General features: G+C 36.8%; 1 protein-coding gene across 3 annotated transcripts; it reads left to right on the top strand.

Annotated features, from left to right (window-relative positions):
* The first annotated feature begins 449 nt into the window (after nucleotides 1–449).
* On the top strand, nucleotides 450–21,793 carry LOC132145540 (low density lipoprotein receptor adapter protein 1-B-like). 3 transcript variants are annotated; one of them, XM_059556650.1, is made up of 9 exons: nucleotides 450–707; nucleotides 10,002–10,144; nucleotides 12,424–12,536; nucleotides 12,876–12,990; nucleotides 17,214–17,286; nucleotides 18,760–18,855; nucleotides 18,988–19,088; nucleotides 19,164–19,198; nucleotides 20,361–20,876. In XM_059556650.1, the coding sequence occupies exons 1-9, from the start codon at nucleotides 623–625 to the stop codon at nucleotides 20,461–20,463; spliced, it is 864 nt and encodes a 287-aa protein (XP_059412633.1). In that variant the 5' UTR covers nucleotides 450–622; the 3' UTR covers nucleotides 20,464–20,876. The 3 variants fall into 3 exon arrangements, with proteins under 3 accessions (XP_059412633.1, XP_059412632.1, XP_059412631.1); XM_059556649.1 differs by lacking the exon at nucleotides 20,361–20,876 and adding an exon at nucleotides 21,495–21,793 and having other exon boundaries at nucleotides 457–707; nucleotides 18,991–19,088; XM_059556648.1 differs by lacking the exon at nucleotides 20,361–20,876 and adding an exon at nucleotides 21,495–21,793 and having other exon boundaries at nucleotides 458–707.
* The last annotated feature ends 1,161 nt before the right edge of the window (nucleotides 21,794–22,954 follow it).

Here is a 22,954-nt window from a genome sequence, read left to right as displayed (position 1 = left end):
TTAGCAATACTATTACACTGATCTGCCTTAGCAAACATTTAGCAGATATTTTACATTATAATTATCCATACAATTATTATTAAAGAAATACTGAAATGCTAAAAAGTCATCATATTTCACTTGATTTGATTTTATAATTTCATCAACATAAGCCTTAGCTTCAATAGAGGGCTATTTTTATGGCCACATGAGGGCGACAGAGATGAGATCCGTAGATTCCTCTCTATGCTCTCACTGTCTTTCGTGTCTGGGAATCACGGACTGAATTCTAAAGTAACCCTTAAGAATGTTGACTGGTCAGGCATTCACAGCGCTCATACAAGGTTCCTTATAAATAAATAAAACGCTTGACTCTTGTTTGATATTCGCGCGCAACCATTTCAAAAAGCACACATCTGACGAATGGATCGTTTAACGCCGTTGCCATGGAAACAGAATCTTTGCGCGCGTAACTCGAACGTCATTTTGATCGACGGATGAAACGCCGCCCCGGAGACGCGGAGGCTCAAGTGTTCCAACAGATGTCGGCGTCGACACGGCAAAAACAAAGTTGAGAGTGAGAAGACGTAGTTCATGGCCAACAGCAGCACCTGAAGACGCTTCTCCGCTCATAAACATCGCCATGGATGTGCTCAAATCTGCCACAAGGGCTTTTATTCGCAGTCCCAGCCTGACCAAACAATCCAGGAGCTCAGGCAAACACCAAAGTGAGTAACGTTAACGTTATTCGTGTCAACAGAGAGACTTTCGTCTCATAGTGCGTGCTGTCGATCCATTAGCATCTGGACCTGTTTGTTAGAAGTGCTAACCATGTTTGGTAACTTAATACACAGTTTTCCTTATAGTTATGGAAGCTCTGTTAGTTAGTTTGTGTTAAAAATGTTTGTGTTTTTGTGTTTTTAAATGGCTCTTGATTACAACTTAGAAATATTCTCTGAAAAGTTTTTTTAATGAAAGGCATAGGTGACTATTTAAGTTATATCTGTCTTCGAGATTCACAACCTTCATACCAGACTACATGTTTTAGGGTTCATATCCACTATATCTGGGTCTCAAAACCTGTTGAGCTCCCTATCTAGACCGCAGTAATGACCAAATACGCTGTCTAGGTTATGAGAAATTGCTGGAGCATGTCACCAACACTAGCATGCTTTTCATTAGCCCTCAAAAACTCAGAATTTTAATTTTAGCAAATCACTTTTGCTTTAAGTGCACATTTCTGGAGGGAAAAAAGTTGCAAAATATTTCCAGGGTTGCACAGTTTCACCCATGTAATCATTCACTATGCAAGCACATACTGTCTTGGTCCAGGAGGCTGGAATGTGGATATGTTCATCTCAGAGCTGCTCTCTGGCACTCTTGTGAAGATCCTGAGATATTTCTACACTTCACTGACCTCCTGTTATATATTCTGGAAAATCACACGCAGAGGCCCACAGTGCAGTGGCTTTGACCTTTATAAATCTTCCAGAGAGATTTCTCTTAAGGAGGCTGCATCCAAAACATTAAGGAATATTTATATGTATAGTGTGACTTGTGTGAAAAAAATAAAATGTTTCCCAGCAAGGCCCAGCTATTGCTTTTAAAATGTAACTTTGTCTCAGATTTACACTACTTAAAAATATAAAATAAAAAAGGCAAAAACAAACCAAAAACAAAAAAAGATACACACTACTGCTTTAGTTTGGTGTAATACTCCAGTATTCAGTGTCATATGTATGGAAGCATATGGGTAGCAATATTCAATTTGGAATGTAATCAAAACGTACGCGGACCAACTGTCTTGTCCATGTTCTCTCACTTGAATCCTCTTCGTGAGTCTTGAGTCTCTTGACCTTCTGCAAGCCCCGCCTTGTTCTCGCAGTGATTGACATGGCGGGAGGGGGCGGACACGTGATCGGCTCGGAATGCATTTTCAATGTGCACAATGAATTTTGCTACATTCATTGTGGGACAATGAATGAAAATGCAATCGTAAGGGTCTTGACTGTGAGTGTTAATGCAATTAAGAAAAATAGCATTTGAATGATAATTTTGCCACAGTTTTTGCTTGAACATGTTATACATATCTAATCATTTCTGTATTACATTTTCATTTTAATTTAGCAACGTATAAAGCGTTAAAATTAGAATTCATTTTACATATTAAAACTAGTGTGTGAAATGGCAAATGAAAATTATGTAATTTCATTTTCATTTTGCACCAACGTTGCACAAATGTATCGGAAAATGTAAATGTAAATACAGAAATGCATTGCCATTTTACATATTACATTCCAAATTGAATATTGCTACCCATATGCTTCCATACATATGACCCAGAAGTCAGAAGTCATTCTAATATGCTGATTTCAAGAAACTATTATTATTATTTTTATCAACATCATTTATGTTGAAAACAGTTGTGCTGCTTAATATTTTTGTATGAAACATAATGCATTATTATATATATATAGCTTCACATATAAAATATTAAACGTGGGCAATTAAGGAATAAATATTTTATTTATTTTTCCCCTTAATTGCCCACATTTAGTAATTTAGAAGTGATACGTTTTAAAACTGTAGTTTTAATTGCTTTAAACAATTGTTGCAGTTGTGTTACAGTGGGTTTTTGAGGGTTAGTTAAAAAGAGACCTTATGAGAAGTTGCCTACAATGGTTTTGTCAAATAAACATAATGCAAAGCCAGCAGTGCGATTTTGTCGGCATCTGAAATCTGTTTCCTTCTCTTTGGCATCGATCCTGGACTAGTTTTCAAGGAGATATTTGTTTGCTGGCAGTTTTCAAGCCATTCTAAGGCAAATTTGTTTCGACAAAGACTTCTTCAAAGTTGCAATGGACAAGCTCAGAGCAGAGCTTTGAAATCAGGTGAAGTGGGCTGGCTTGGTCTTAACAAGGTCAACCTTTATTTATATTTTTCCTTCAGTGCGATCAGAAAGTTTGCTGTGCATTTTCATTTCCCCTTTAATTCTGCCTTGACTTCACAAAAGCGGCTCTGTTTGTTGGCTGAGAGCTGCTTATCTACATGACCTGGAATGCAAGAAGTCTGCAAGTACATGGTTATGATTGTGTTCGGTCATAATTCAGTCACAGTGAAGGCTAAGGCTTTGCCAAAATGGTAAAAGTTTCCAACACCATCTAGCTACCAGTGTTTATAGGTTGTTTTCTCATGAAGTGAAGGATGAGTGATGAATAAGACACATTTGTGTGTTTAACATTCTTTTGTTGTTGATCTACTGACCTACTTTTAGCTGCAGTACACACTTAAAGCGTTAGTTTACCCAAAAATGAAAATTATGTAATTTATAACTCACCCTCATGTCATTCCAAACCAGTAAGACCTCCATTTATCTTCAGAACACAGTTTAAGATATTTTAGATTTAGTCCGAGAGCTCTCGGTCCCTCCATTGAAACTGTGTGTACGGTCTACTGTCCATGTCCAGAAAGGTAAGAAAAACATCATCAAAGTAGTCCATGTGACATCAGAGGGTTAGTTAGAATTTTTTGAAGCATCGAAAATACATTTTGGTCCAAAAATAGCAAAAACGACGACTTTCAGCATTGTCTTCTCTTCCGTGTCTGTTGTGAGAGAGAGTTCAAAACAAAGCAGTTTGTCATATCTGGTTCGCAAACGAATCACTCGATGTAAACGGACCTTTTTGAACCAGTTCACCAAATCGAACTGAATTGTTTTAAACGATTCGCATCTCTAATACGCATTAATCCACAAATGACTTAAGCTGCTAACTTTTTTAATGTGGCTGACACTCCCTCTGAGTTCAAACAAACCAATATCCCGGAGTAATGCATGTACTCAAACAGTACACTGACTGAACTGCTGTGAAGACAGAACTGAACATGAACACGGAGCCTTCTTGGACTAAATCTAAGATATCTTAAACTGTGTTCAGAAGATAAATGGAGGTCTTACTGGTTTGGAGTGACATGAGGGTGAGTTATTAATAACATAATTTTCATTTTTGGGTGAACCAACCCTTTAAGCTCATTTCACTACTTTTTGTGGAATCCAGAAAAAAAAGAAAAAAAAAAATATATATATATATATTATTATTATTTTTTTAATTTAACTGGGTTGCAGTTCATTTTGCCAGCTGGATTGTGTATGATTCCTCTTTAAACCAGTGGTTTAAAACTGGTGGGTCACGAGTCACTACCCAAAAAATCGGTGGCAGTTTTGTTCTGATAGGGTCATGGTTGAGCAATGAAAAAAGTTTACTTTAAGTTTTCTATTAACTTTCAAATGGGTGGTTCAATAATAATTCACCTTGATAATGACACCTGCTCAGTTCAGAAGCCTGTATCTCTGAAGCTATGGGGTTGCATGAATGCATTTGGCATGGGCAGCTTGCACATCTGGAAAGGCACCATCAATGCTGAAAGGTCTGTGGCACTGCTCAGGTGTTATGAGAGCCCAGGTTGCTCTGATAGTGGCCTTCAGCTCTTCTGCATTCTTGGGTCTGGCATATCACACCTTCCTCTTCCCAATACCCCATAGATTTTCTATGGGGTTAAGGTCAGGTGAGTTTGCTGGCCAATTTAGAACAGGGATACCATGGTCCTTAAACCAGGTACTGGAAGCTTTGGCACTGTGTGCTGGGGCCAAGTCCTGTTGAAAATTAAATCTGCATCTCCATAAAGTTGGTCAGCAGCAGGAAGCATGAAGTGCTCTAAAACTTCCTGGTATCTGGCTGTGTTGACCTTGGACCTCAGAAAACACAGTGGACCAACACCAGCAGATGACATGGCACCCCAAACTGTGGACTGTGGAAACTTTACACTGGACCTCAAGCAACATGGATTGTGTGCCTCTCCTCTCTTCCTCCAGACTCTGGGACCCTGATTTCCAAAGGAAATGCAAAATTTATATCATCAGGGAACATAACCTTGGACCACTCAGCAGCAGTCCACTCTTTGTTAATCTCCTCCACATTTTTGAATGGGTTTCATTCCACAATCCTCTTCAGGGTGCGGTTATGTGCGGTTTTCCCTATTGCTTGTACACATCTTTTCCTTCCCTTCGCCTCTCTATTAATGTGCTTGGACACAGAGCTCTGTGAACAGCAAGTCTCTTTTGCAATGACCTTTTGTGTCTTGCTCTCTTTGTGCAAGGTGTCAATGGTTGTCTTTTGGACAACTGTCAAGTCAGCAGTCTTCCCCCATGATTGTGTAGCCTACAGAACTAGACTGAGAGACCATTTAAAGGCCTTTGGAGGTGTTTTGAGTTAATTTGCTGATTAGTGTGTGGCACTAGGTGTCTTCAATATTGAACCTTTTCACAATATTCAAATTTTCTGAGATACTGAATTTGGGATTTTCCTTAGTTGTCAGTTATAATTAAAGCCCTGCATTTCAGCCCGAGCCCGACGGGCCCCGACTTATTTACGCCCCTAGGGCCGGGCTTTGGGCTAATTTTCACGTCATAGTTCACATGCGGGCCGGGCCTCGGGCCTTTTTTGGGTTATCCTTCTTTTTATATTTTTAGACATTAATAAAAAAAAAAAAGAGAGAGAGAAGTTGACGTCGATGATAGAAAAACAAACATAGAAAGACATTTCATAACCTTGTAACTTTCATAATCTGATAATTACACTGACATACGGACACGCACGTACGCACACAGAAGGTTTTCCGTCAGCATGACACACGATTATACTTCACTTATATCCACTTACTATAGTAGTAGCTATTATAGGCCTCTAAATTAATGTATTAATCATAGCCTACTTGGCCAACTAATAATTATAAAATGATGATGTAGCGGTGAGCATTTCTGTATCTGCACCTGTTGCTGCGGGCCACGCAGCAAAAAAGAGAGCGCTAGCCAAGTTTGAGGAAGAGTGGGAAAACATTGGGGAGCAGGATGAGGATGATGACGATGAAGTACAGCAATACATGCGCCTCAATCATAACATGGAATGTGATGGACGAGATGTGCTGCTATGGTGGAAACAGCACGAGACCCTGCTACCGCAACTGTCAAGACTGGCTCGCTCTGTGTTTAGTGTCCCGCCAGCAGCAGGAGCAGCGAACGTGTCTTCAGCACAGTGGGAAGAGTGATAGAAGAGAGGAGGACTGGGTTAAAACCTTCCGATGTGGATGCTATTCTTTTTCTCCGCGATGCTCTGTAAGAGACTGTTCTAACTTTTCATTTGATTGGACTCTATTTTCGTTTAACTGTTGGAAAGAAATGGGAAAAAAAGAATGGCCATGTTCTTTGGTGCATTTTTGAGGTGAGATTACCTGCAAGTTTGTTTGTAATTTATTTAATTAACTTTGTAGGCTATTGCTCATTTCGTTTGCGAGCGCTGTTGCGAGCAGCCTGAGCCTGCCTCAGTTTTTCAAAAACTGTTGTTTTACTCACTGTGGTTTGATAAATAAACATTTATTAAACTAACTGTCTGTGTTATATGCTTGAAGTGTTTTATATCTATGGATTTTATTGTAGCCGAGTAAAGTATTAGCGTTGATTTTAGAAGCTAAATTGATCAAACATGTTTTACTCGCTGTCGGCTCGGCTGCTTAATCGCATAAAAAAAAAATGCTCCAAACATTTGTCTAAATTAACTTAATAAAGAAATGAAACAAAACTGACCTATTTTAATGGCTGCAAATAGGGCAGACTGCCGCTGTGTGATGAAAAAAAAAAAAAAAAAACCGGGCTCGTGTCGGACTCTGATTATTCTGATTATTAGTCGGGCTGATAATTCTGATGAGCTGTCAGTCATGGGTCGGGCTAGGGCCAGAACGTCTCGGGCCAGGGCCAGGCTCGGGCCTAGATTTGATCAGTCTGTGTGTAATGAATGAATTTAATATACAAATTTCACTTTTTGAATGGAATTGGTGAAATCAACTTTTTGATGATATTCTAATTATATGACTAGCACCTGTATATACAGTACAGACCAAAAGTTTGGACACACCTTCTCATTCAAAGAGTTTTCTTTATTTTCATGACTATGAAAATTGTAGAGTCACACTGAAGGCATCAAGGGCTATTTGACCAAGAAGGAGAGTGATGGGGTGCTGCGCCAGATGACCTGGCCTCCACAGTCACCGGACCTGAACCCAATCGAGATGGTTTAGGGGTGAGCTGGACCGCAGACAGAAGGCAAAAGGTCCAACAAGTGCTAAGCATCTCTCGGGGAACTCCTTCAAGACTGTTGGAAGACCATTTCAGGTGACTACCTCTTGAAGCTCATCAAGAGAATGCCAAGAGTGTGCAAAGCAGTAATCAAAGCAAAAGGTGGCTACTTTGAAGAACCTAGAATATGACACATTTTCAGTTGTTTCACACTTTTTTGTTATGTATATAATTCCACATGTGTTAATTCATAGTTTTGATGCCTTCAGTGTGAATCTACAATTTTCATAGTCACGAAAATAAAGAAAACTCTTTGAATGAGAAGGTGTGTCCAAACTTTTGGTCTGTACTGTATGGTTACACCACATAACTTTGATTTGGTTGAAGTTTGTCAAATAATAATATTTTTACAATCTCTTTACTGATAAAAATGTGAATTGCATCTTAATGTATTTTTTAATTAATGTAAATAAAATAAAATAAAAAGTGTCTTGTTATTGACCCAGTACTAAATGCAGATAATCAAAACTTAACGCAAGTGACTACATTGTTCACAGATAGCAAAATGAATAGACTTATCAGCTTTTAAACAGGAGGTTTGATAAAGATTTACCTTGTCATAGTTCATAATTACTTTTGGAAGTATTTCATTTTGCTATCTCCTATGATCACTTCTCATCAGAGTGATCAGAAATGTCCTTCTTGCTGCTCCAAAGTCATGTGCCTGAATGGAGAAAGTGCGTAGCTTGCCGCAAACATGGCTGCGTTGTAATGAAGAGAGAGTTTTTATGGTGTTTTATAGTGGTGAGATTTATCGCCCGTGCCTCTGGATCGTTGGTGTGTCGGTGCCCTGCAAATACTAAAGAGTACAGCAGTCTGACGCAGAGCGCCAAGGAGACGTCCAGCAGCAGCTGTTGAGCCTTTTCCAAACAGTCCATTTGATAAAAGCATTCGATATTCACCTGTCATGTTTCAGTTGTGTGGAAGTAGAAACATAGTAGAGTTAAGACTTGTTAGGAAGACCTGGATTATCTTTTTTTTTTTTGTTCACAAAGCTATAGTTTGCCCTAAAGAAATTGGGTTATGTTTAGTAGTTGTTTGTAATTCTCACACAAAAATATCATATCAAGGTCCTTGTTAACATGTCACCATCGCTTGCATCATCTACTTTTATCTGCATTTGTCTTTGAAGCAAGAATGACTTCCTGTTTCTGAGAGTGCTGATTATTTTTCCAATTTGAAAAATAAACAAAATGATCTCTCTCTATCTGGCCAAGACTGAAATAACTCCCAACCTTACCATGACCTCAGAGAAGAGAAAAAATATTTGTTTGCACCGTAATCATATCTGGCCCAACAGCAAGTTGAGTTTCTGATTTTGGAGCTTGAAGGCAGGAGGTGGTTTGGGTTACTCCACCCTTGGATGGTTCTTCAGGGACATGGTTATGACCAAGTAGTGCTTCCCCCCCCCCCCCCCCCCCCTGTGATTAAGGGCCCTTGGGTGTGTCACTAATCAGTATGTCACTACCAGGGCTGTATTATTACACCCTTTTCCATCTCTCAGTGTCTGTGAATTACCCTGGTTTTATGCTGGGGTTGTAGACCATCATCAATAATTTCAGCATGATATGCTATTTAAGGAGCTGTGGGAAAAGTAATGATACAGATCCTGCAGCTTCCTAAAGTGATTTAAGGACACAAGAAGTCACTCATCAGTTTCTTTGTAATGATTTGAACATCTTTGGTATGGCTGGTTCTGTTGTTTGTGAATTTTGCTCTTGTTGTAACACGTTACTGTCGGCTGTGCACAAAAATCAACAATCTCTTTCTGAGACAATGATTCACTGTTTCCTGTGATTATGTATGATTCATTGAACAAGTGGTACAGTAGCTTTAATGGTTGAGCATTTGAGAGGATTCTGGGATTCTAGCAGATCAGTAGCTTGTTCGGACAAAAGTAAATGAGATGTAGGAATAGTGCAGTTTACATCGTATTGCTCCATGAGAACTTATAACACTACTGAATGGCAAGAATATCACAAGAAAGCTTTTTTTTTACTTTATAATATAACATTTAGGTATAATATATACTTTAATGGCATATCTGGGTCATTATCATTAATTAGGATCATATAGAAAAATTAACACACTAAGGATGTACTTTGACTTAAATATCTGTGAAAAACAAACCTATGAGATCATACATAAAAATTTAACGTGAGGGTGTATGTTCACCAGTTTAACACATCTGACTAAATGGAAAAAATGTCTTGTCTGTTTGGGATTGGTTCCTTTGTGTTGTAATTCCCAGAATTTGTCTGTGGGGGTTTTCTGAATTTAAATGTTATAGCTTCACTGCAGAAAGCAGTCAGGTGACTGCAGGAGCCACAGATAGTGTTACCAGAGCCAAACATGTGAGCCTCAACCGAAATAACGAGAGCATATATTTGTGTGCATTTTAGTTAATGGATGGAAGAAACTGATTAATGTGTTGTAATCCTATTGGGAAATTATGCAGATTGTGAAGGCAGAAGTGTTGGAGATTTTCTAATCGTTTAAGAAAAAACATTGCTTAAAGACGTCTCTTACAGCTGCTCCAGACCTTTGACTGTCTTTTTGTTTTCAGTCAGCCCTGGAAATAAGGATGTTCAGAGGCATCCAAAATGTTTTTGGCCTTGAATATCTTTAGATATTTAGAGTGTTTAGAGCAAAGGTTGTTTTGTTTCTTTCAATATTTCACAACTCTTTATGACCTCTAGAGTCTTTGGTGTGCATTTTGAAGCTGTTTGTCCGTGCTGACTTTGTTTAACCCACATGTGTGGATGGTTTTTGTAGCTGTTTAGTGTTGCCTCATAACCTCTTCACTCTGTTCATTTTTTTTCTCCCCTTGCTCCAGAGCTCCCTGAGAACTGGACTGACACGAGAGAGACTCTTCTGGAGGGAATGACCTTTAACCTTCGGCATCTGGGCATGACTCTTGTGGACCAACCCAAAGGCGAGGAGCTCTCAGCCGCTGCTGTCAAGAGGATTGTTGCCACTGTGAGTTCTGTCATTTGACACATAGCTCAGATTAGGGCTGGACGATAAAACGATAACAGTAATCATTAACACAAACACTAAATGCACTAAACACAAATACATTTTTAATACATTTTTTTATACAAATACCTGTAGTTACATTTTTTTTAGCATGATATTGAGGTGATATGTGTGGTTTGAAGTGTGGTTATCACGATCTATATGTATGCTACTATGGAAGACCAATGGTCAATTTTATAAAACTCAAACAGAATAATGAAATTTCATCATATAAAAAAAGATGTTCCTGTTTGTTGTTATCATAAATGTACACAAACCTGTTTCATGATTTGAAGTGATATCACTCATAAAGAACATCCAGAAATTAATTTTAATATTACCATAGTGAAGTTTTTGTCATGTTCTGACCATAAAGGGTAGTTTAAACCATAATTAACGGTCTGGTTTCTACAACTTCGATAATCAAAAATCAGCATTTAATATTGAAAGAAACAAAACTTGAAATTTAGTTTACCGTGATAATTAGCCTTACCGACTGATATGAACATTTTTAACATGATAATTTTTTGGCTGTATTGCCCATCCATGACTCGGATATGAAGATATAAGAATATACAAAGATTATATCAGTGAGACCCCTAAAACCACCCTAGCAATCACAGAGCAACACAATAAATCACACAGAACACCTCAGAAAACACATAACCAATGTTTCCTCTAATTTCTTTCTTGCCGAGCTAAACATTTCTTTATTGGGTGGACATTTTGGCCAAAAATTCTTTATACCTTTACTGCATGTGCTCCAGTGATGCGCGTGTTGATCCAAAATCGGTTAAGAGTCATCCAAAAATATTTTTAATGATATTCGAGTCGCGGTCGGTCGGGTCGTTTGAAATAAAGATGGCAATTAAACCTTTGTAATTTAAATAGTACTAGACACAATTTTGAAATGCATAGGCCTACACTTTATTGGCTGAATAACTGGCACGATTATAGAGTGACCACCTGTCACGCTTTACGTTGTACTGTACAGCAATTTTACCCTTTGTCCCGCCTCACGCAAATTGAGCATCTGTCCCACTTTTTCATTCGACCCTGCCTAATAAAAATATTACTAAGCATTAACTTATGTCCAGTAGTTCAGAGGAGAGCAATAAAAGCATTACTCGATATGCTGAGTCGTACGTCAATCAAACTGTTGACTGGTGCCCGAATGCCAGCATTTATCATACCGTACATCACACACGTTCATATCACTCTACTGACTGCAGTAACAAGTTAGCCCCAGTCATTTTTCCAGATTCTGAAATAGCCTAGCTAAGAAAAATACTGTAGAAACTTTGGGTGATATTTTGAGTCAGGAAGTGTTTTAATCTTTTAGTCGGTGGGTTTAAAAAAAAAATATATAGGCAATATATTACAGAAAGCTTGAAATTTCTACTTTTAAACGAAAATATTCAAACCAAAATAAATAGGCTACTCTCTGATTATGTAATCCATATGAAATGAGAGTCAAACTCTCTAACCAATAGGCCACGACTTCCCAAATGTGCATTTCTCTCTGGCGTTCATGGCGAGTCCTCATCGTCAACTTCATCTTAGCAGCGACACAGAAAACACCAGTTTATTACTAAACGATTAAATGTCTCCTTGCTAATTTAGACGCATTCATAATCATTACTTTATAAATTTCTTTGTGGCAAGCCTGATGTGTGTGGTCATAACGCTTATTAGCCTGTAGGCTATAGCCTATTTACGTAATTAAATTAATAATAAGGGGCGATACATTTACTTCTTTTTAAAAAATGCGGGTCAGGAAGCGGATCGGGTACAATATTTTCTTTTTCTTTTTTTGCGGTCCGAGTAGCAGGCGGGTTAGTTGAAAACATCGGTCGGGTGCAGGTTGTTTATACACTGACCCGCGCATCACTGGTGTGCACACAAAAAAGTGTGTAACTTAACTTTAAGGTGGTATTTATATTTGATTTAACCCTTGATTTAAATAAACCAAGAAATTCTATTAAAATCCTTTGTGATTATAAATGATATTAATATAAAAATTTAACTCTTCTGTATGTCTACTACATAGGGATGTTAGATAACTGTTATATATAGTTATAGTTTGCATACAAATACAGCTGTGAGTGACTAAATATGTGCTGCATAATATTTTATGACTCATATATTAACAGAACTTCCTAGAATCAAGAACCAAGTTCTGCATGGACAAGCAACCATATTAAAATCTTTTGTTCTTGTTCATTTTGTTCATTTGTTAGGCCAAAGCCAGTGGGAAGAAACTTCCTAAAGTGGCTCTGAAAGTGTCTCCTCAGGGAATCGTCCTGTATGAAAGTGTGTCCAACCAGCTGATTGAGAACATTTCCATATTCAGGTGAACTCCACACACTTCTGGCATGACTTCTCTCACATTCACCTGCCTGTTAAACATTCACACGCTATGAAAGTAATGGTCTCTGACACTTCCTCTTCTTAGAAGTGAGCCCGTCTGACCTACAGTGGAGACGATGTATCCTTCCATCCAGTGTTTTACCACACACACGCGCACACACACAAACGTTTGTTTTTGTGAAAAGTGGGGACATCCCATAGGCGTAATGGTTACAGCTGTGTCTGCTCCATATCCATATCTCTCTGCAAAACATCAATTTTATTTACTCAAAACTGACTGCAAGTCCTTAACTCTGGTCTGTTTTGTGACCCTTTCCCCCAGGATATCATACTGCACCGCTGACAAGATGCATGACAAAGTGTTTGCTTTCATCGCCCAGAACCAGCAGAATGAGACGCTGGAGTGCCACGCATTCCTCTGTGCCAAGCGGAAAGTGGTGAGTGTTTGATGTTTTCCTTATGAAAGCTGTGAATCTTCAGTCACCATAAAGACTTCTGACTGGAACAAAAGCAGTCAAACAAAGCATGGAGGAGGAGGACAGTTTTTTTTACAGAATAGCTGACTAGCTCACATTGTGTCTGTTGAAGGACAGGCTGTTCTTCAAAGCATTCATTTCACTATCCAAAAACATGCTTGTTTATGGTTAGATGCTGAGGGTTAGATACAAAAGCTTTCCTATTGAGCCACATACCTAGGCAACCATAAGTGCACTATTGAAACAAAGGCTGATCAGGAAGCTGGATGAAATCAGAGATGCATTTGTTTTGACCAAGTGTAAGCAGTCGCAGGTAATCTTCAGAGAACGCACTTCCAGAATGTGCTGTGCCAAGCTTGGTGAAACAAGTCTGCGACTGTAAACAATTTGAGAAAATTGATGATTATAAATCCGCTTTGTTCAATACTAAAAAAGTTTTGGTACAAAAGCAGGTCAATGTAATTATTGACTGTTTATGAATGTTATAGTTTACCAAGTATGCAGAGTATTTTTGCTTTTTTGAAATACTGTGTTGCTAGCTTAGCAACATGCTAATGTAAAACTATTCAAATCAGTTGTGAGGATAGTTGATTTCAGATGTGATTTTGTTGATGTAAGGCAGCTTATTTTCATAACATAAAAGCTTTGATTTATGTAGGGATGTAATGATTAATTTGAAAAACATTTCAAATATGTGACTATTCAAATCGGATGAGATGTCAAACAAATCGTGATATAATTGGAGTAGTAGTTTATATGAATGTATCTCTGAGGGGAACTGACTATCTTTAGTAAGGTTTACATGGTATTTTCTTTTCATCTTGCCTCTGAACAAAGCATATTAAAGTAGTGTTCATAAGCTGCTTTCTTTACAGTGGTCCAGGAAACACTGAATCATTTGTGTTCATAAGCACCACCTGCTGTCAGAGAGTGAATCTGCTCGTCTGCTGTTTCCTTCAGATGTGTTTTATGCAAGCGGCAACCTCCCGCTCTCTCTCCTGAGGCCAATAAGGAAGTGACTAAAACTAATTCATCGACTGGCCGCTTGAGGCTGGCTGCAAAAGGGAGTCAGTCCCATAGACTCCCCATGTTATAATGCCCAACTTCACAGCAGAAAAAAAAACATGTTTACAGCCTGGTGCAAAAAATTATTTTGGTCTATTTAGCTAATTTTACCCTTCATGACAACTGTGAGGGGGGGTGATTTTTTTTTTATAACTCATCCGTTTAAATTATATTAAGCTTTAAAATACTGCCTAATTAAGGGCTGCTGACACTGCCGTCGACCTAGGTGGAGCGTGGCTTCAGCAACCAGCTCCCGCCTTTTTGCCCATTTTCTATTGTCCGGGAGAGTCGCGCGATGATGTGCTGCCAAGATGGTGACGGCCCCCTATGCACACTTTCAAACTTTTTTTTGCTTCAAAAACGCTCTTCAGCAGTCTACGGGTGATGTCACAGACACTACGTCCGTGTTTTTATACAGTCTATGGTTTCATGTGATTAAATTCTGTGGTTGCCTCATTGTAAAAGGAAAGTGCACAGACAAAGCCTTAGTTTGTTCATATTAAGATGTTTCTTTTGTGTTACTTGTTTGTTACTTGGGGTTTGTTTTAATATTTCAATTTTGTTTTATTTCAATTTCACAAAGAAACGTGCAGCAGCAACAACCTAATAAAAAGACACCTTTTCATTTACTGTAAAATGCCTTCAGTCTCATTTTGTTAACATTTTTTTGAGAATCGAATCGTGAAATCAAAATCGAGACTCGAATCTTGAGTTGAATGAATCGTTACATCCCTAGTAATGTTTTGATAATATAATATAATAAATTACATTATATACAAATATTATACTTAATATTTTCAGTATATTTTATAATGCATTTAAAGGGTTAGTTCACCCAAAAATCTAAATTATGTCATTAATAACTCACCCTCATGTCGTTCCAAACCCGTAAGATCTCCATATATCTTTGGAACACAGTTTAAGATATTTTAGATTTAGTCCGAGAGCTCTCGGTCCCTCCATTGAAACTGTGTGTACGATCTACTGTCCGTGTCCAGAAAGGTAAGAAAAACATCACCAAAGTAGTCCATGTGACATCAGAGGGTCAGTTAGAATTCTTGGAAGCATCAAAAATACATTTTGGTCCAAAAATAGCAAAAACGACGACTTTATTCAGCATTGTCTTCTCTTCCGTGTCTGTTGTGAGAGAGTTCAAAGCAGTTTGTGATATCCGGTTCGCGAACGAATCATTCGATGTAACCGGATCTTCTTGAACCAGTTCAAGGGTTTGGAATGACATGGGTGAGTTATTAATGACATCATTTAGATTTTTGGGTGAACTAACCCTTTAATATAAAATATATTACCTTTTTTAATTTACTTACTTGGCTCCAGTAGTTACAATAATGTGTTTTATGCTCAATATGTTTCAGAACAGAGCTTTGTTTTATAAGTAAAAATAATACATTGGAAGGTTTTTTTTTTTTTCTGTTCTTTCATATTCTCTCTTATCAATGATTTATTTAATTCTGTCTGTCTCTGATAGTTACCATAAAGAAGTGTTTTATGTCTATATATTCTATAGAGAGAGGCAGATCTGGTTATTTTATTATAGCTTTGTGTGAAATTCAGACTACTACTTTGCCTTTCGGTTTGATTTGTTTAGGTATGTTATTTGGTCTAAAAAGTTTGCAAACCACTGATGACTGCTGTTGAAATCACTTAAAAATGTGTGTGTGTTTGTATATATGTATGTATGTATATATATATATATATATATATATATATATATATATATATATATATATATATATATGTGTATGTATATATATGTGTATGTATATGTATGTGTGTATGTGTGTGTGTGTGTGTGTGTGTGTGTGTGTACCGTATTTTCCGGACTGTAAGTCGCACTTTTTTTCATAGTTTGGCTGGTCCTGCGACCTATAGTCAGGTGCGACTTATTTATCAAAATTAATTTGACATGAACCAAGCGAAAACATTACTGTCTACAGCGGCGAGAGAGCGCTCTATACTGCTCAATGCTCCTGTAGTCTACCCCTAATAAACATAGAGCGCCCTCTCGCTGCTGTAGACGGTAATGTTTTCGCTTGGTTCTTGGTTCTAAATAAATGCGGCTTATAGTCCAGTGCGACTTATGTTTTTTTTTCTCATCATGACGTATTTTTGGACTGATGCGACTTATACTCAGGTGCAACTTATAGTCCGAAAAATACGATATATATACAAGCCTGCATTTATTTGATCAAAAATACAGAAAAAACAGTAATATTGTGAAATATTATTACAACTTAAAATAATAGTTTTCTATTTGAATATACTTTAAAAAAAATATTTATTCCTGTGATGCAAAGCTGAATTTTCAGCATCATTACTCCAGCCTTCAGTGTCACATGATCATTTAGAAATCATTCTAATCTTCTGATTTATTATAAGTGATGGAAACAGTTCTGCTGTCTAATATATTTGATGAATAAAAGGTTAAAAAAAATTCTAATAATATATATTCTAATAATATATTTTCTTTACTATCACTTTTTATCAATTTAACACATCCTTGCTGAATAAAAGTATTGATTTTATTTAAAAAAAAAAGAAAGAAAAAAAAATTACTAACCCCAAATTACTGACCAGTAGTGTATATTACAAAATATTTATATTTTAAAAACATAGCTTCTTCTTTCTCTTTTCTTTCTTTATTCATCAAAGTATCCTAAAAAAGTATCACATGTTCTGAAAAATATTAAGCAGCAGAACTGTTTCCAACTTTGATAATGAGTCATCATATTAGAATGATTTCTAAAGGATCATGTGATAATGATCCTAAAAATTCAGCTTTGCATCACAGAAATAAATGATAATTTAAAGTATAATACATTTAAAAACAATTATTTTAAATTGTAATAATATATCACAATATTACATTTTTTTCCTGTATTTTTGATCAAATAAATGCAGGCTTGATGAGCAGAAGAAACTTCTTTCAAAAACATTAAAAATAGTAATGTTTCCAAACTTTTGGTCTATATATATATATACGTGTGTGTGTGTGTATATAATGTGTGTGTGTATGTGCATGTTGTTCTTGTGTGTATAATGCACAGATACTCTCTTCCTTCCTGTCTTTGACTCGCTCTCGTCTTGTTGTGTTCTCTCAGGCTCAGGCGGTCACACTCACGGTGGCTCAAGCCTTCAGAGTGGCCTTCGAGTTCTGGGAGGTTGCCAAAGAAGGTACAGTGTCATATCTCTCCACAGAACAATGTGGAGGTTGTATATAACTGCAGAGGATCATACGCCACAAGTAGAAAATAATTTGTCACCTTTTTGTGAAGATGCTCTCCTGATGCAGACTTTGAGGGCATTGAGGCTGTCGTGATTATGGCAGTCGTGCCATGTTATAGAAACGATTTAGTAAACGGAGATTTAGTAAACAGAAGTCAGTTAATGCATCACAAAGAGATTTATTGTATATCTTCAACTTTACAAACAAATTTATGTGATCGTATACAACTTATTAATACTTGAAGGAATAAAATTTTTCCAAAATTAAAATTTACTCCCCAAATGAATGGGTTCCATCAGAATGAGTCTAAACGGAATGCTTCGGTCTAAAATATGAGTCATCTCGTCTGAATCAGGCGAGAAATATGTACCGATCAAGTGTAAACAGGTTATGGACATTCTCATATTTTGGCCATACGAAATGGTTTAAAGTTAAAATGCCTAAATGATAGATTTCTTACAAACACACAGCTTTTCACTTCAAACGATATTCATAGATTTCCTGGAGTTGTGTGGATTACTTGTAGATTATTGTGATGTTTTTATCAGCTTTTTGAACTCTCATTCTGAGCAATTGATGTTTTCACTTTGGGATAAACTTTTTGTTCAATGTTCAGTGAAATGCAAGTATACAGGTGCATCTCAATAAATTAGAATGTCGTGGAAAAGTTAATTCAGTAATTCAACTCAAATTGTGAAACTTGTGTATTAAATTAATTAAATGCACACGGACTGAATCTGTTTAACCCTCTCAAGGCAGGCGTTGCTGATTTGCAGCAGTTAAAAACTAAAAACCTTATTACTCCAGATACATATTTTATGTATCTGGAGTACTAAAAGCTTTACTAAAGGTTACTAAAGTTACCAAGTTACTAAAACTTAATTTGAGCCTGAGAGGGTTAAGTCTTTGGTTCTTTTAATTGTGATGATTTTGGCTCACATTTAACAATAAACCACCAATTCACTATCTCAACAAATTTGAATACTTCGTTTGACCACTTAAAAAATAATAATAATAAAAAAAAGAAATGTTTAGTGAATTTTTGGCCTTCTGCAAAGTATGTTCATTTACTGTACATGTACTCAATACTTGGTAGGGGCTCCTTGAGTTTTAATTTCTGCCTCAATTCAGCGTGGCATGGAGGTGATCAGTTTGTGGCACTGCTGGGTTGGTCTGGAAGACCATGTTTCTTTGACAGTGGCCTTCAGCTCATCTGCATTGTTTGGTCTCTTGTTTCTCATCTTCCTCTTGACAATACCCTTTAGATTCTCTCTGGAGTTTTATACACATTTTACAATTTGAGTTGAATTACTGAAATAAATTAACTTTTCCACAACATTCAAATTTGAGATACACCTGTATATTTCGGTTTTATTTTATGGTATAGCATGAATTTAATTCATGGGTTGCTCTACTTTCAGAGAGAGAGATCCGTGTGAAATGGGATTCAGCTGGAGAGACGTCCAACAGTTCACAGTCAGAGAGATCTGTCAGCCTGAACAGCCTTAAAGTAGGAGGTACAAACTACTTAAACTCGCTGTGCCTTCTGTTCTGTTCTGTTCTTTGTGTGTGTGTGTGTGTCTGTATGTGTGTGTGTGTGATATATCCCTTTAGCACTTTGATACTAAAGGGCTATGTGTCTATTCTAGCAGTAGCTACAGAGAACCTGTTGGACATTGATGATTACTCATCTGCTGTGGAAAATGTTGACAATCCTACTGAACCCAACAATAACTGCACCACCCTATGGGTAAGACGAGGCCTGCAGGCCATTAGCTTTGCTCGTCTTGTTACAGTTCGATTACCATTTTGTTCCTTATTTCAGGAGATGGATGATGGTCTGGAAGAGGCTTTTTCAAGGTATGAGGCACCCAAAGCTGTTCTTATCTTCTCTCACAAGCTTCTGTCTCATCTAAATCTCCTTTCTATCTCTCTTCAATGAGGGGCAGGAAGGGCAAATCCTTGAGAAGTGAGCTGCATGTAAAAAAAAAAAAAAAAAAAAATCTCCCGCACATCAAGACGATCTCAAACTACAATCTTTCTGTGTTTGTTCTCAAAGATTTTTGGAAGAGTTTGAAATATTTCTTTTAGTTTGCTCCACATACTATTTGGCCTTTGATTAATCATCCGGAGCAATTGAGCAGAGGCACTTTTCCCATACCGAGGTCTCATGAGACAGATTTGCTGATTGTATTTGTTTATTTTCCACAGAGTCAAGCTAGAGCTTTACATAACAGTACTTTGGCAGGGTATAATTCACCCTGCGAATGTAGAGTTGGCCTTCAAGGATTTATTTTTAATGGCATAAAGATGAAAAACCTGACCTGAATATTTGTGCTTTGAGTACAAATGTTTTCAATTTTATTTGATTAAATCCACCAAACAAGCTGAACATGGAATGCTTGGAAATGTTTCCTCAACAAGCTTATTTATTTTTATTTATTTTTTCCTATCAACTGCTGTTCTTATCTGCTTTTTGTGGGACTTATAATGGTTGCAATGAATATTTGATACTGTAAATAAGAAAATAAAATAGTCAATAATAATAATTATAAGAACTGCGCAAACGAATTAAAAATAGGAAAAATTGAGATTAAGTGTAAACGATATGCCCAAATAATAATTTTATATATATTATTATTATTATTATTATTATTATATATTATTTTTTATTTTTTTAACTGGGCAAAATAAATCTAAACTTTTTATTTACTGGATGCAGTTTGTTACTTATTTAGTCATTTATTACTTAATATAAGTCCTGCATCAGAGGAGCCATGTGTTGACTGAAGGATATTTATCAGATTAATTTAAGATGGGAGCAGCCTTATTGAGCAGCAACATTTTCATCTGGGCTGAAGCAGATAATACCGCATTTAACCTTTCATGCCTACCGGAAGATTAATATCAAAAACTGGCTGTTTCATGCATTATCACTTGTTTTAAAATAGAACTGGTTCTTAAAGGGGTAGGGAGAAGCATCCAGTGGCACTTGATTGTTGTGCTCTCTCTTTGTTCCTAGCTGCAGTTTGGATAGCTATTACTCTCCAGGTAACAAGCACAGGTCCAGTCCTGTACCAATCCAACCTGAGTTTAACATCCACCCGCTCCATACCCAAATCTGAGTTCTGTTTATATACCTTCTGTCAGTCTGTAACATCATCCCCCTCCACTGTTGATCCCTGCCAACTTTCACTCGTCAACCCAACCAAATTAGCATCTTGGGCTGGTACTGACCCAACACACAGACCTGATTGTGTATTTGATGGCAGGGTTCTGCAGTGATCCATATTTAAATTCAGTGTGGTTTGTTTACAATATCCCATCATTCTCAGTGTAGCCAGTTTGTATGTTATTTGTGTTTTCATCCTGTTTTTGTATCCCTGAACATAACGCTTAATTAAGTGTAATATGATTGCATTGATGTACTGCATGCCTTCTAACCCTACAAATAAAACCACACTAGTTGTTAGCATAGTTAAAAACATAGCTACCACCCAAATGTGTCCTTTTAAGGAAAAGTTCACCCAAAAAAATTAAAATTTGTTGAAAATGTACTCACCCTCAGGCCATCCAAGATGTAGATGAGTTAGTTTTTCATCAAAACAGATCTGGAGAAATTTAGCATTAAATGACTTACTTCTCATTGGATCCTCTGCAGTGAATGGGTGCCATCAGAATGAGAGTCCAAACAGCTAAATAATAATCCACAATTAATCCACACAACTATAACGTCTTGTGAAGTGAACAGCTGTGTGTTTAAAGTAAAGTAAAAAAAAAAGTAAAATTAAAAAAGTTCTCTATTCATAATATTGTTCTGTCCATAATTGAAAAAATATACATACAATAATTGATGGAGTGGTGTGGATTACTTGTGAATTATTGTGATGTTTTTATCAGCTGTTTGGACTCTAATTCTGATGGCACCCATTCACTGCAGAGGATCCATTGATGAGCAAGTGATATAATGCTAGATTTTCAAATCTGTTCTGATGAAGAAACAACCTCGTCTTACATTTTCTGGAAATGTACATTTTGGGGGTGAAATATAACTTCAAGGAAACCTTTTGACTCATATGGGCAATTCCAGCAATCAGACCTGTACATCTGCATCACTGAAGAGGTTTTTTCAGTTCTTCTGTCTCTTTCCCCATAGACTCGCTGAGTCTCGTACTAACCCCCAGGTCCTGGACATTGGGGTGACGCCTCAGGACTGGAACTCTACCGACTGGGACAAGACCAATGGAAATGCATCAAAGGCCGAAGAGCTCAGTCTCTGAGCACAGATAGGTTTGTGGGAGGAAGTAGATCTGGGAACCTCGTGCAGGAGTCTTCTGCCAGTCGAGAGAGCGGCACACTGGTCCTTCTTGTCCCAATCATCTGGTCCATCACACCAAAGCAATAGCAGATGAGTCTATTTTTGCAAAATAATAAAAAAACCTATACTATACCTGAGTTTACATGCTTTATTTTTATCAATGAAATTATATACAGAATAATGTATGTAGATACCAGAATCAGTATTGTTTCATGTATGTCTATCATATGAAATGTAACATTGTGTATATTCAGGTGCACTGTAGAGTTACTCTAAGATCTAACCCTGTAGTTTGTTGCTTTGAGATTCATTTATCACCACAAGGCTCTTCATTAACGATAACATGGAAATCAGTATTAAATTGACAGTACAGCTTATCTTTAGTGTCTAATGAGGCTTGTGAGTAATATTTTGATATTTACATGATATTTGATTTAATGCATACTTTATGATTGTTATAACACCCAAAGGGGCTATTTAATATTTCTCTAAAAAATCTAATAAAAGTGTTAATATTATCTAAGAATTAATCCCATTAATTTTTGTGTGTCTCTCATTTGTATTTCATTATACAGTATTCCATGATCTTATTATTATTCCTTGATAGTTCATTATCTGTTATTATTTATTTTAAAATTGGAAATGATATTGTATTCATCTGTCTTTGAACTATGTAAACTATGTAGGGCTGCTGGTATTCTGGTGAATATATCTCTGGCAGATATTATTACATTACATTATTTAGGTTTAATAACGTTTAAAAAAATATTAATGCATATTTGTCCTTTTCAAAATTAATTTCTCACATTGCTAGTGCTACACCATCCATTTAATTAAATCAAAAAGCTGCTAAAAATGTAAATGTATTAAATGTTAAATATTTTTTAATAGAAAGGTTAATGTTACATTTAAAATTTTTAAAATAAAATGTGTATATAACTATATTATTCATCCTGTAACAGGTCAAATTGTTTTGATTATTATTTTTTTTAACCGTTTTTAGTCACCAGGAGAGGGTAGCATTGCCTTTTAAATTTCTCTGGCTCTTCATCTCCATTATAGTTTTTGTGTGAAACACTTGTTTGTGTGCATGAGGTGGATTTCATTCACATTTTCTATATTCATCCCAGATGAAACATAATGCACTTGACACATGTAGGGCAGCTGCAGCAGAGCCTATTTGTAATACCACAGGAGAGTTATTGTGGCGGTGGATGGCGATATATTGCCAAGAGGACCCATACTTTGCTTGAAAATATCAGACCTGTAAATCAAATGCCAAGCAGGTCTTAATAAGA

This window comes from Carassius carassius, chromosome 8 (genome assembly GCF_963082965.1).
Source record: "Carassius carassius chromosome 8, fCarCar2.1, whole genome shotgun sequence".
NCBI lineage: Eukaryota > Metazoa > Chordata > Actinopteri > Cypriniformes > Cyprinidae > Carassius > Carassius carassius.
Note: the sequence above shows the minus strand (reverse complement) of the source record. Positions and strands in the feature narration are given on the sequence as shown.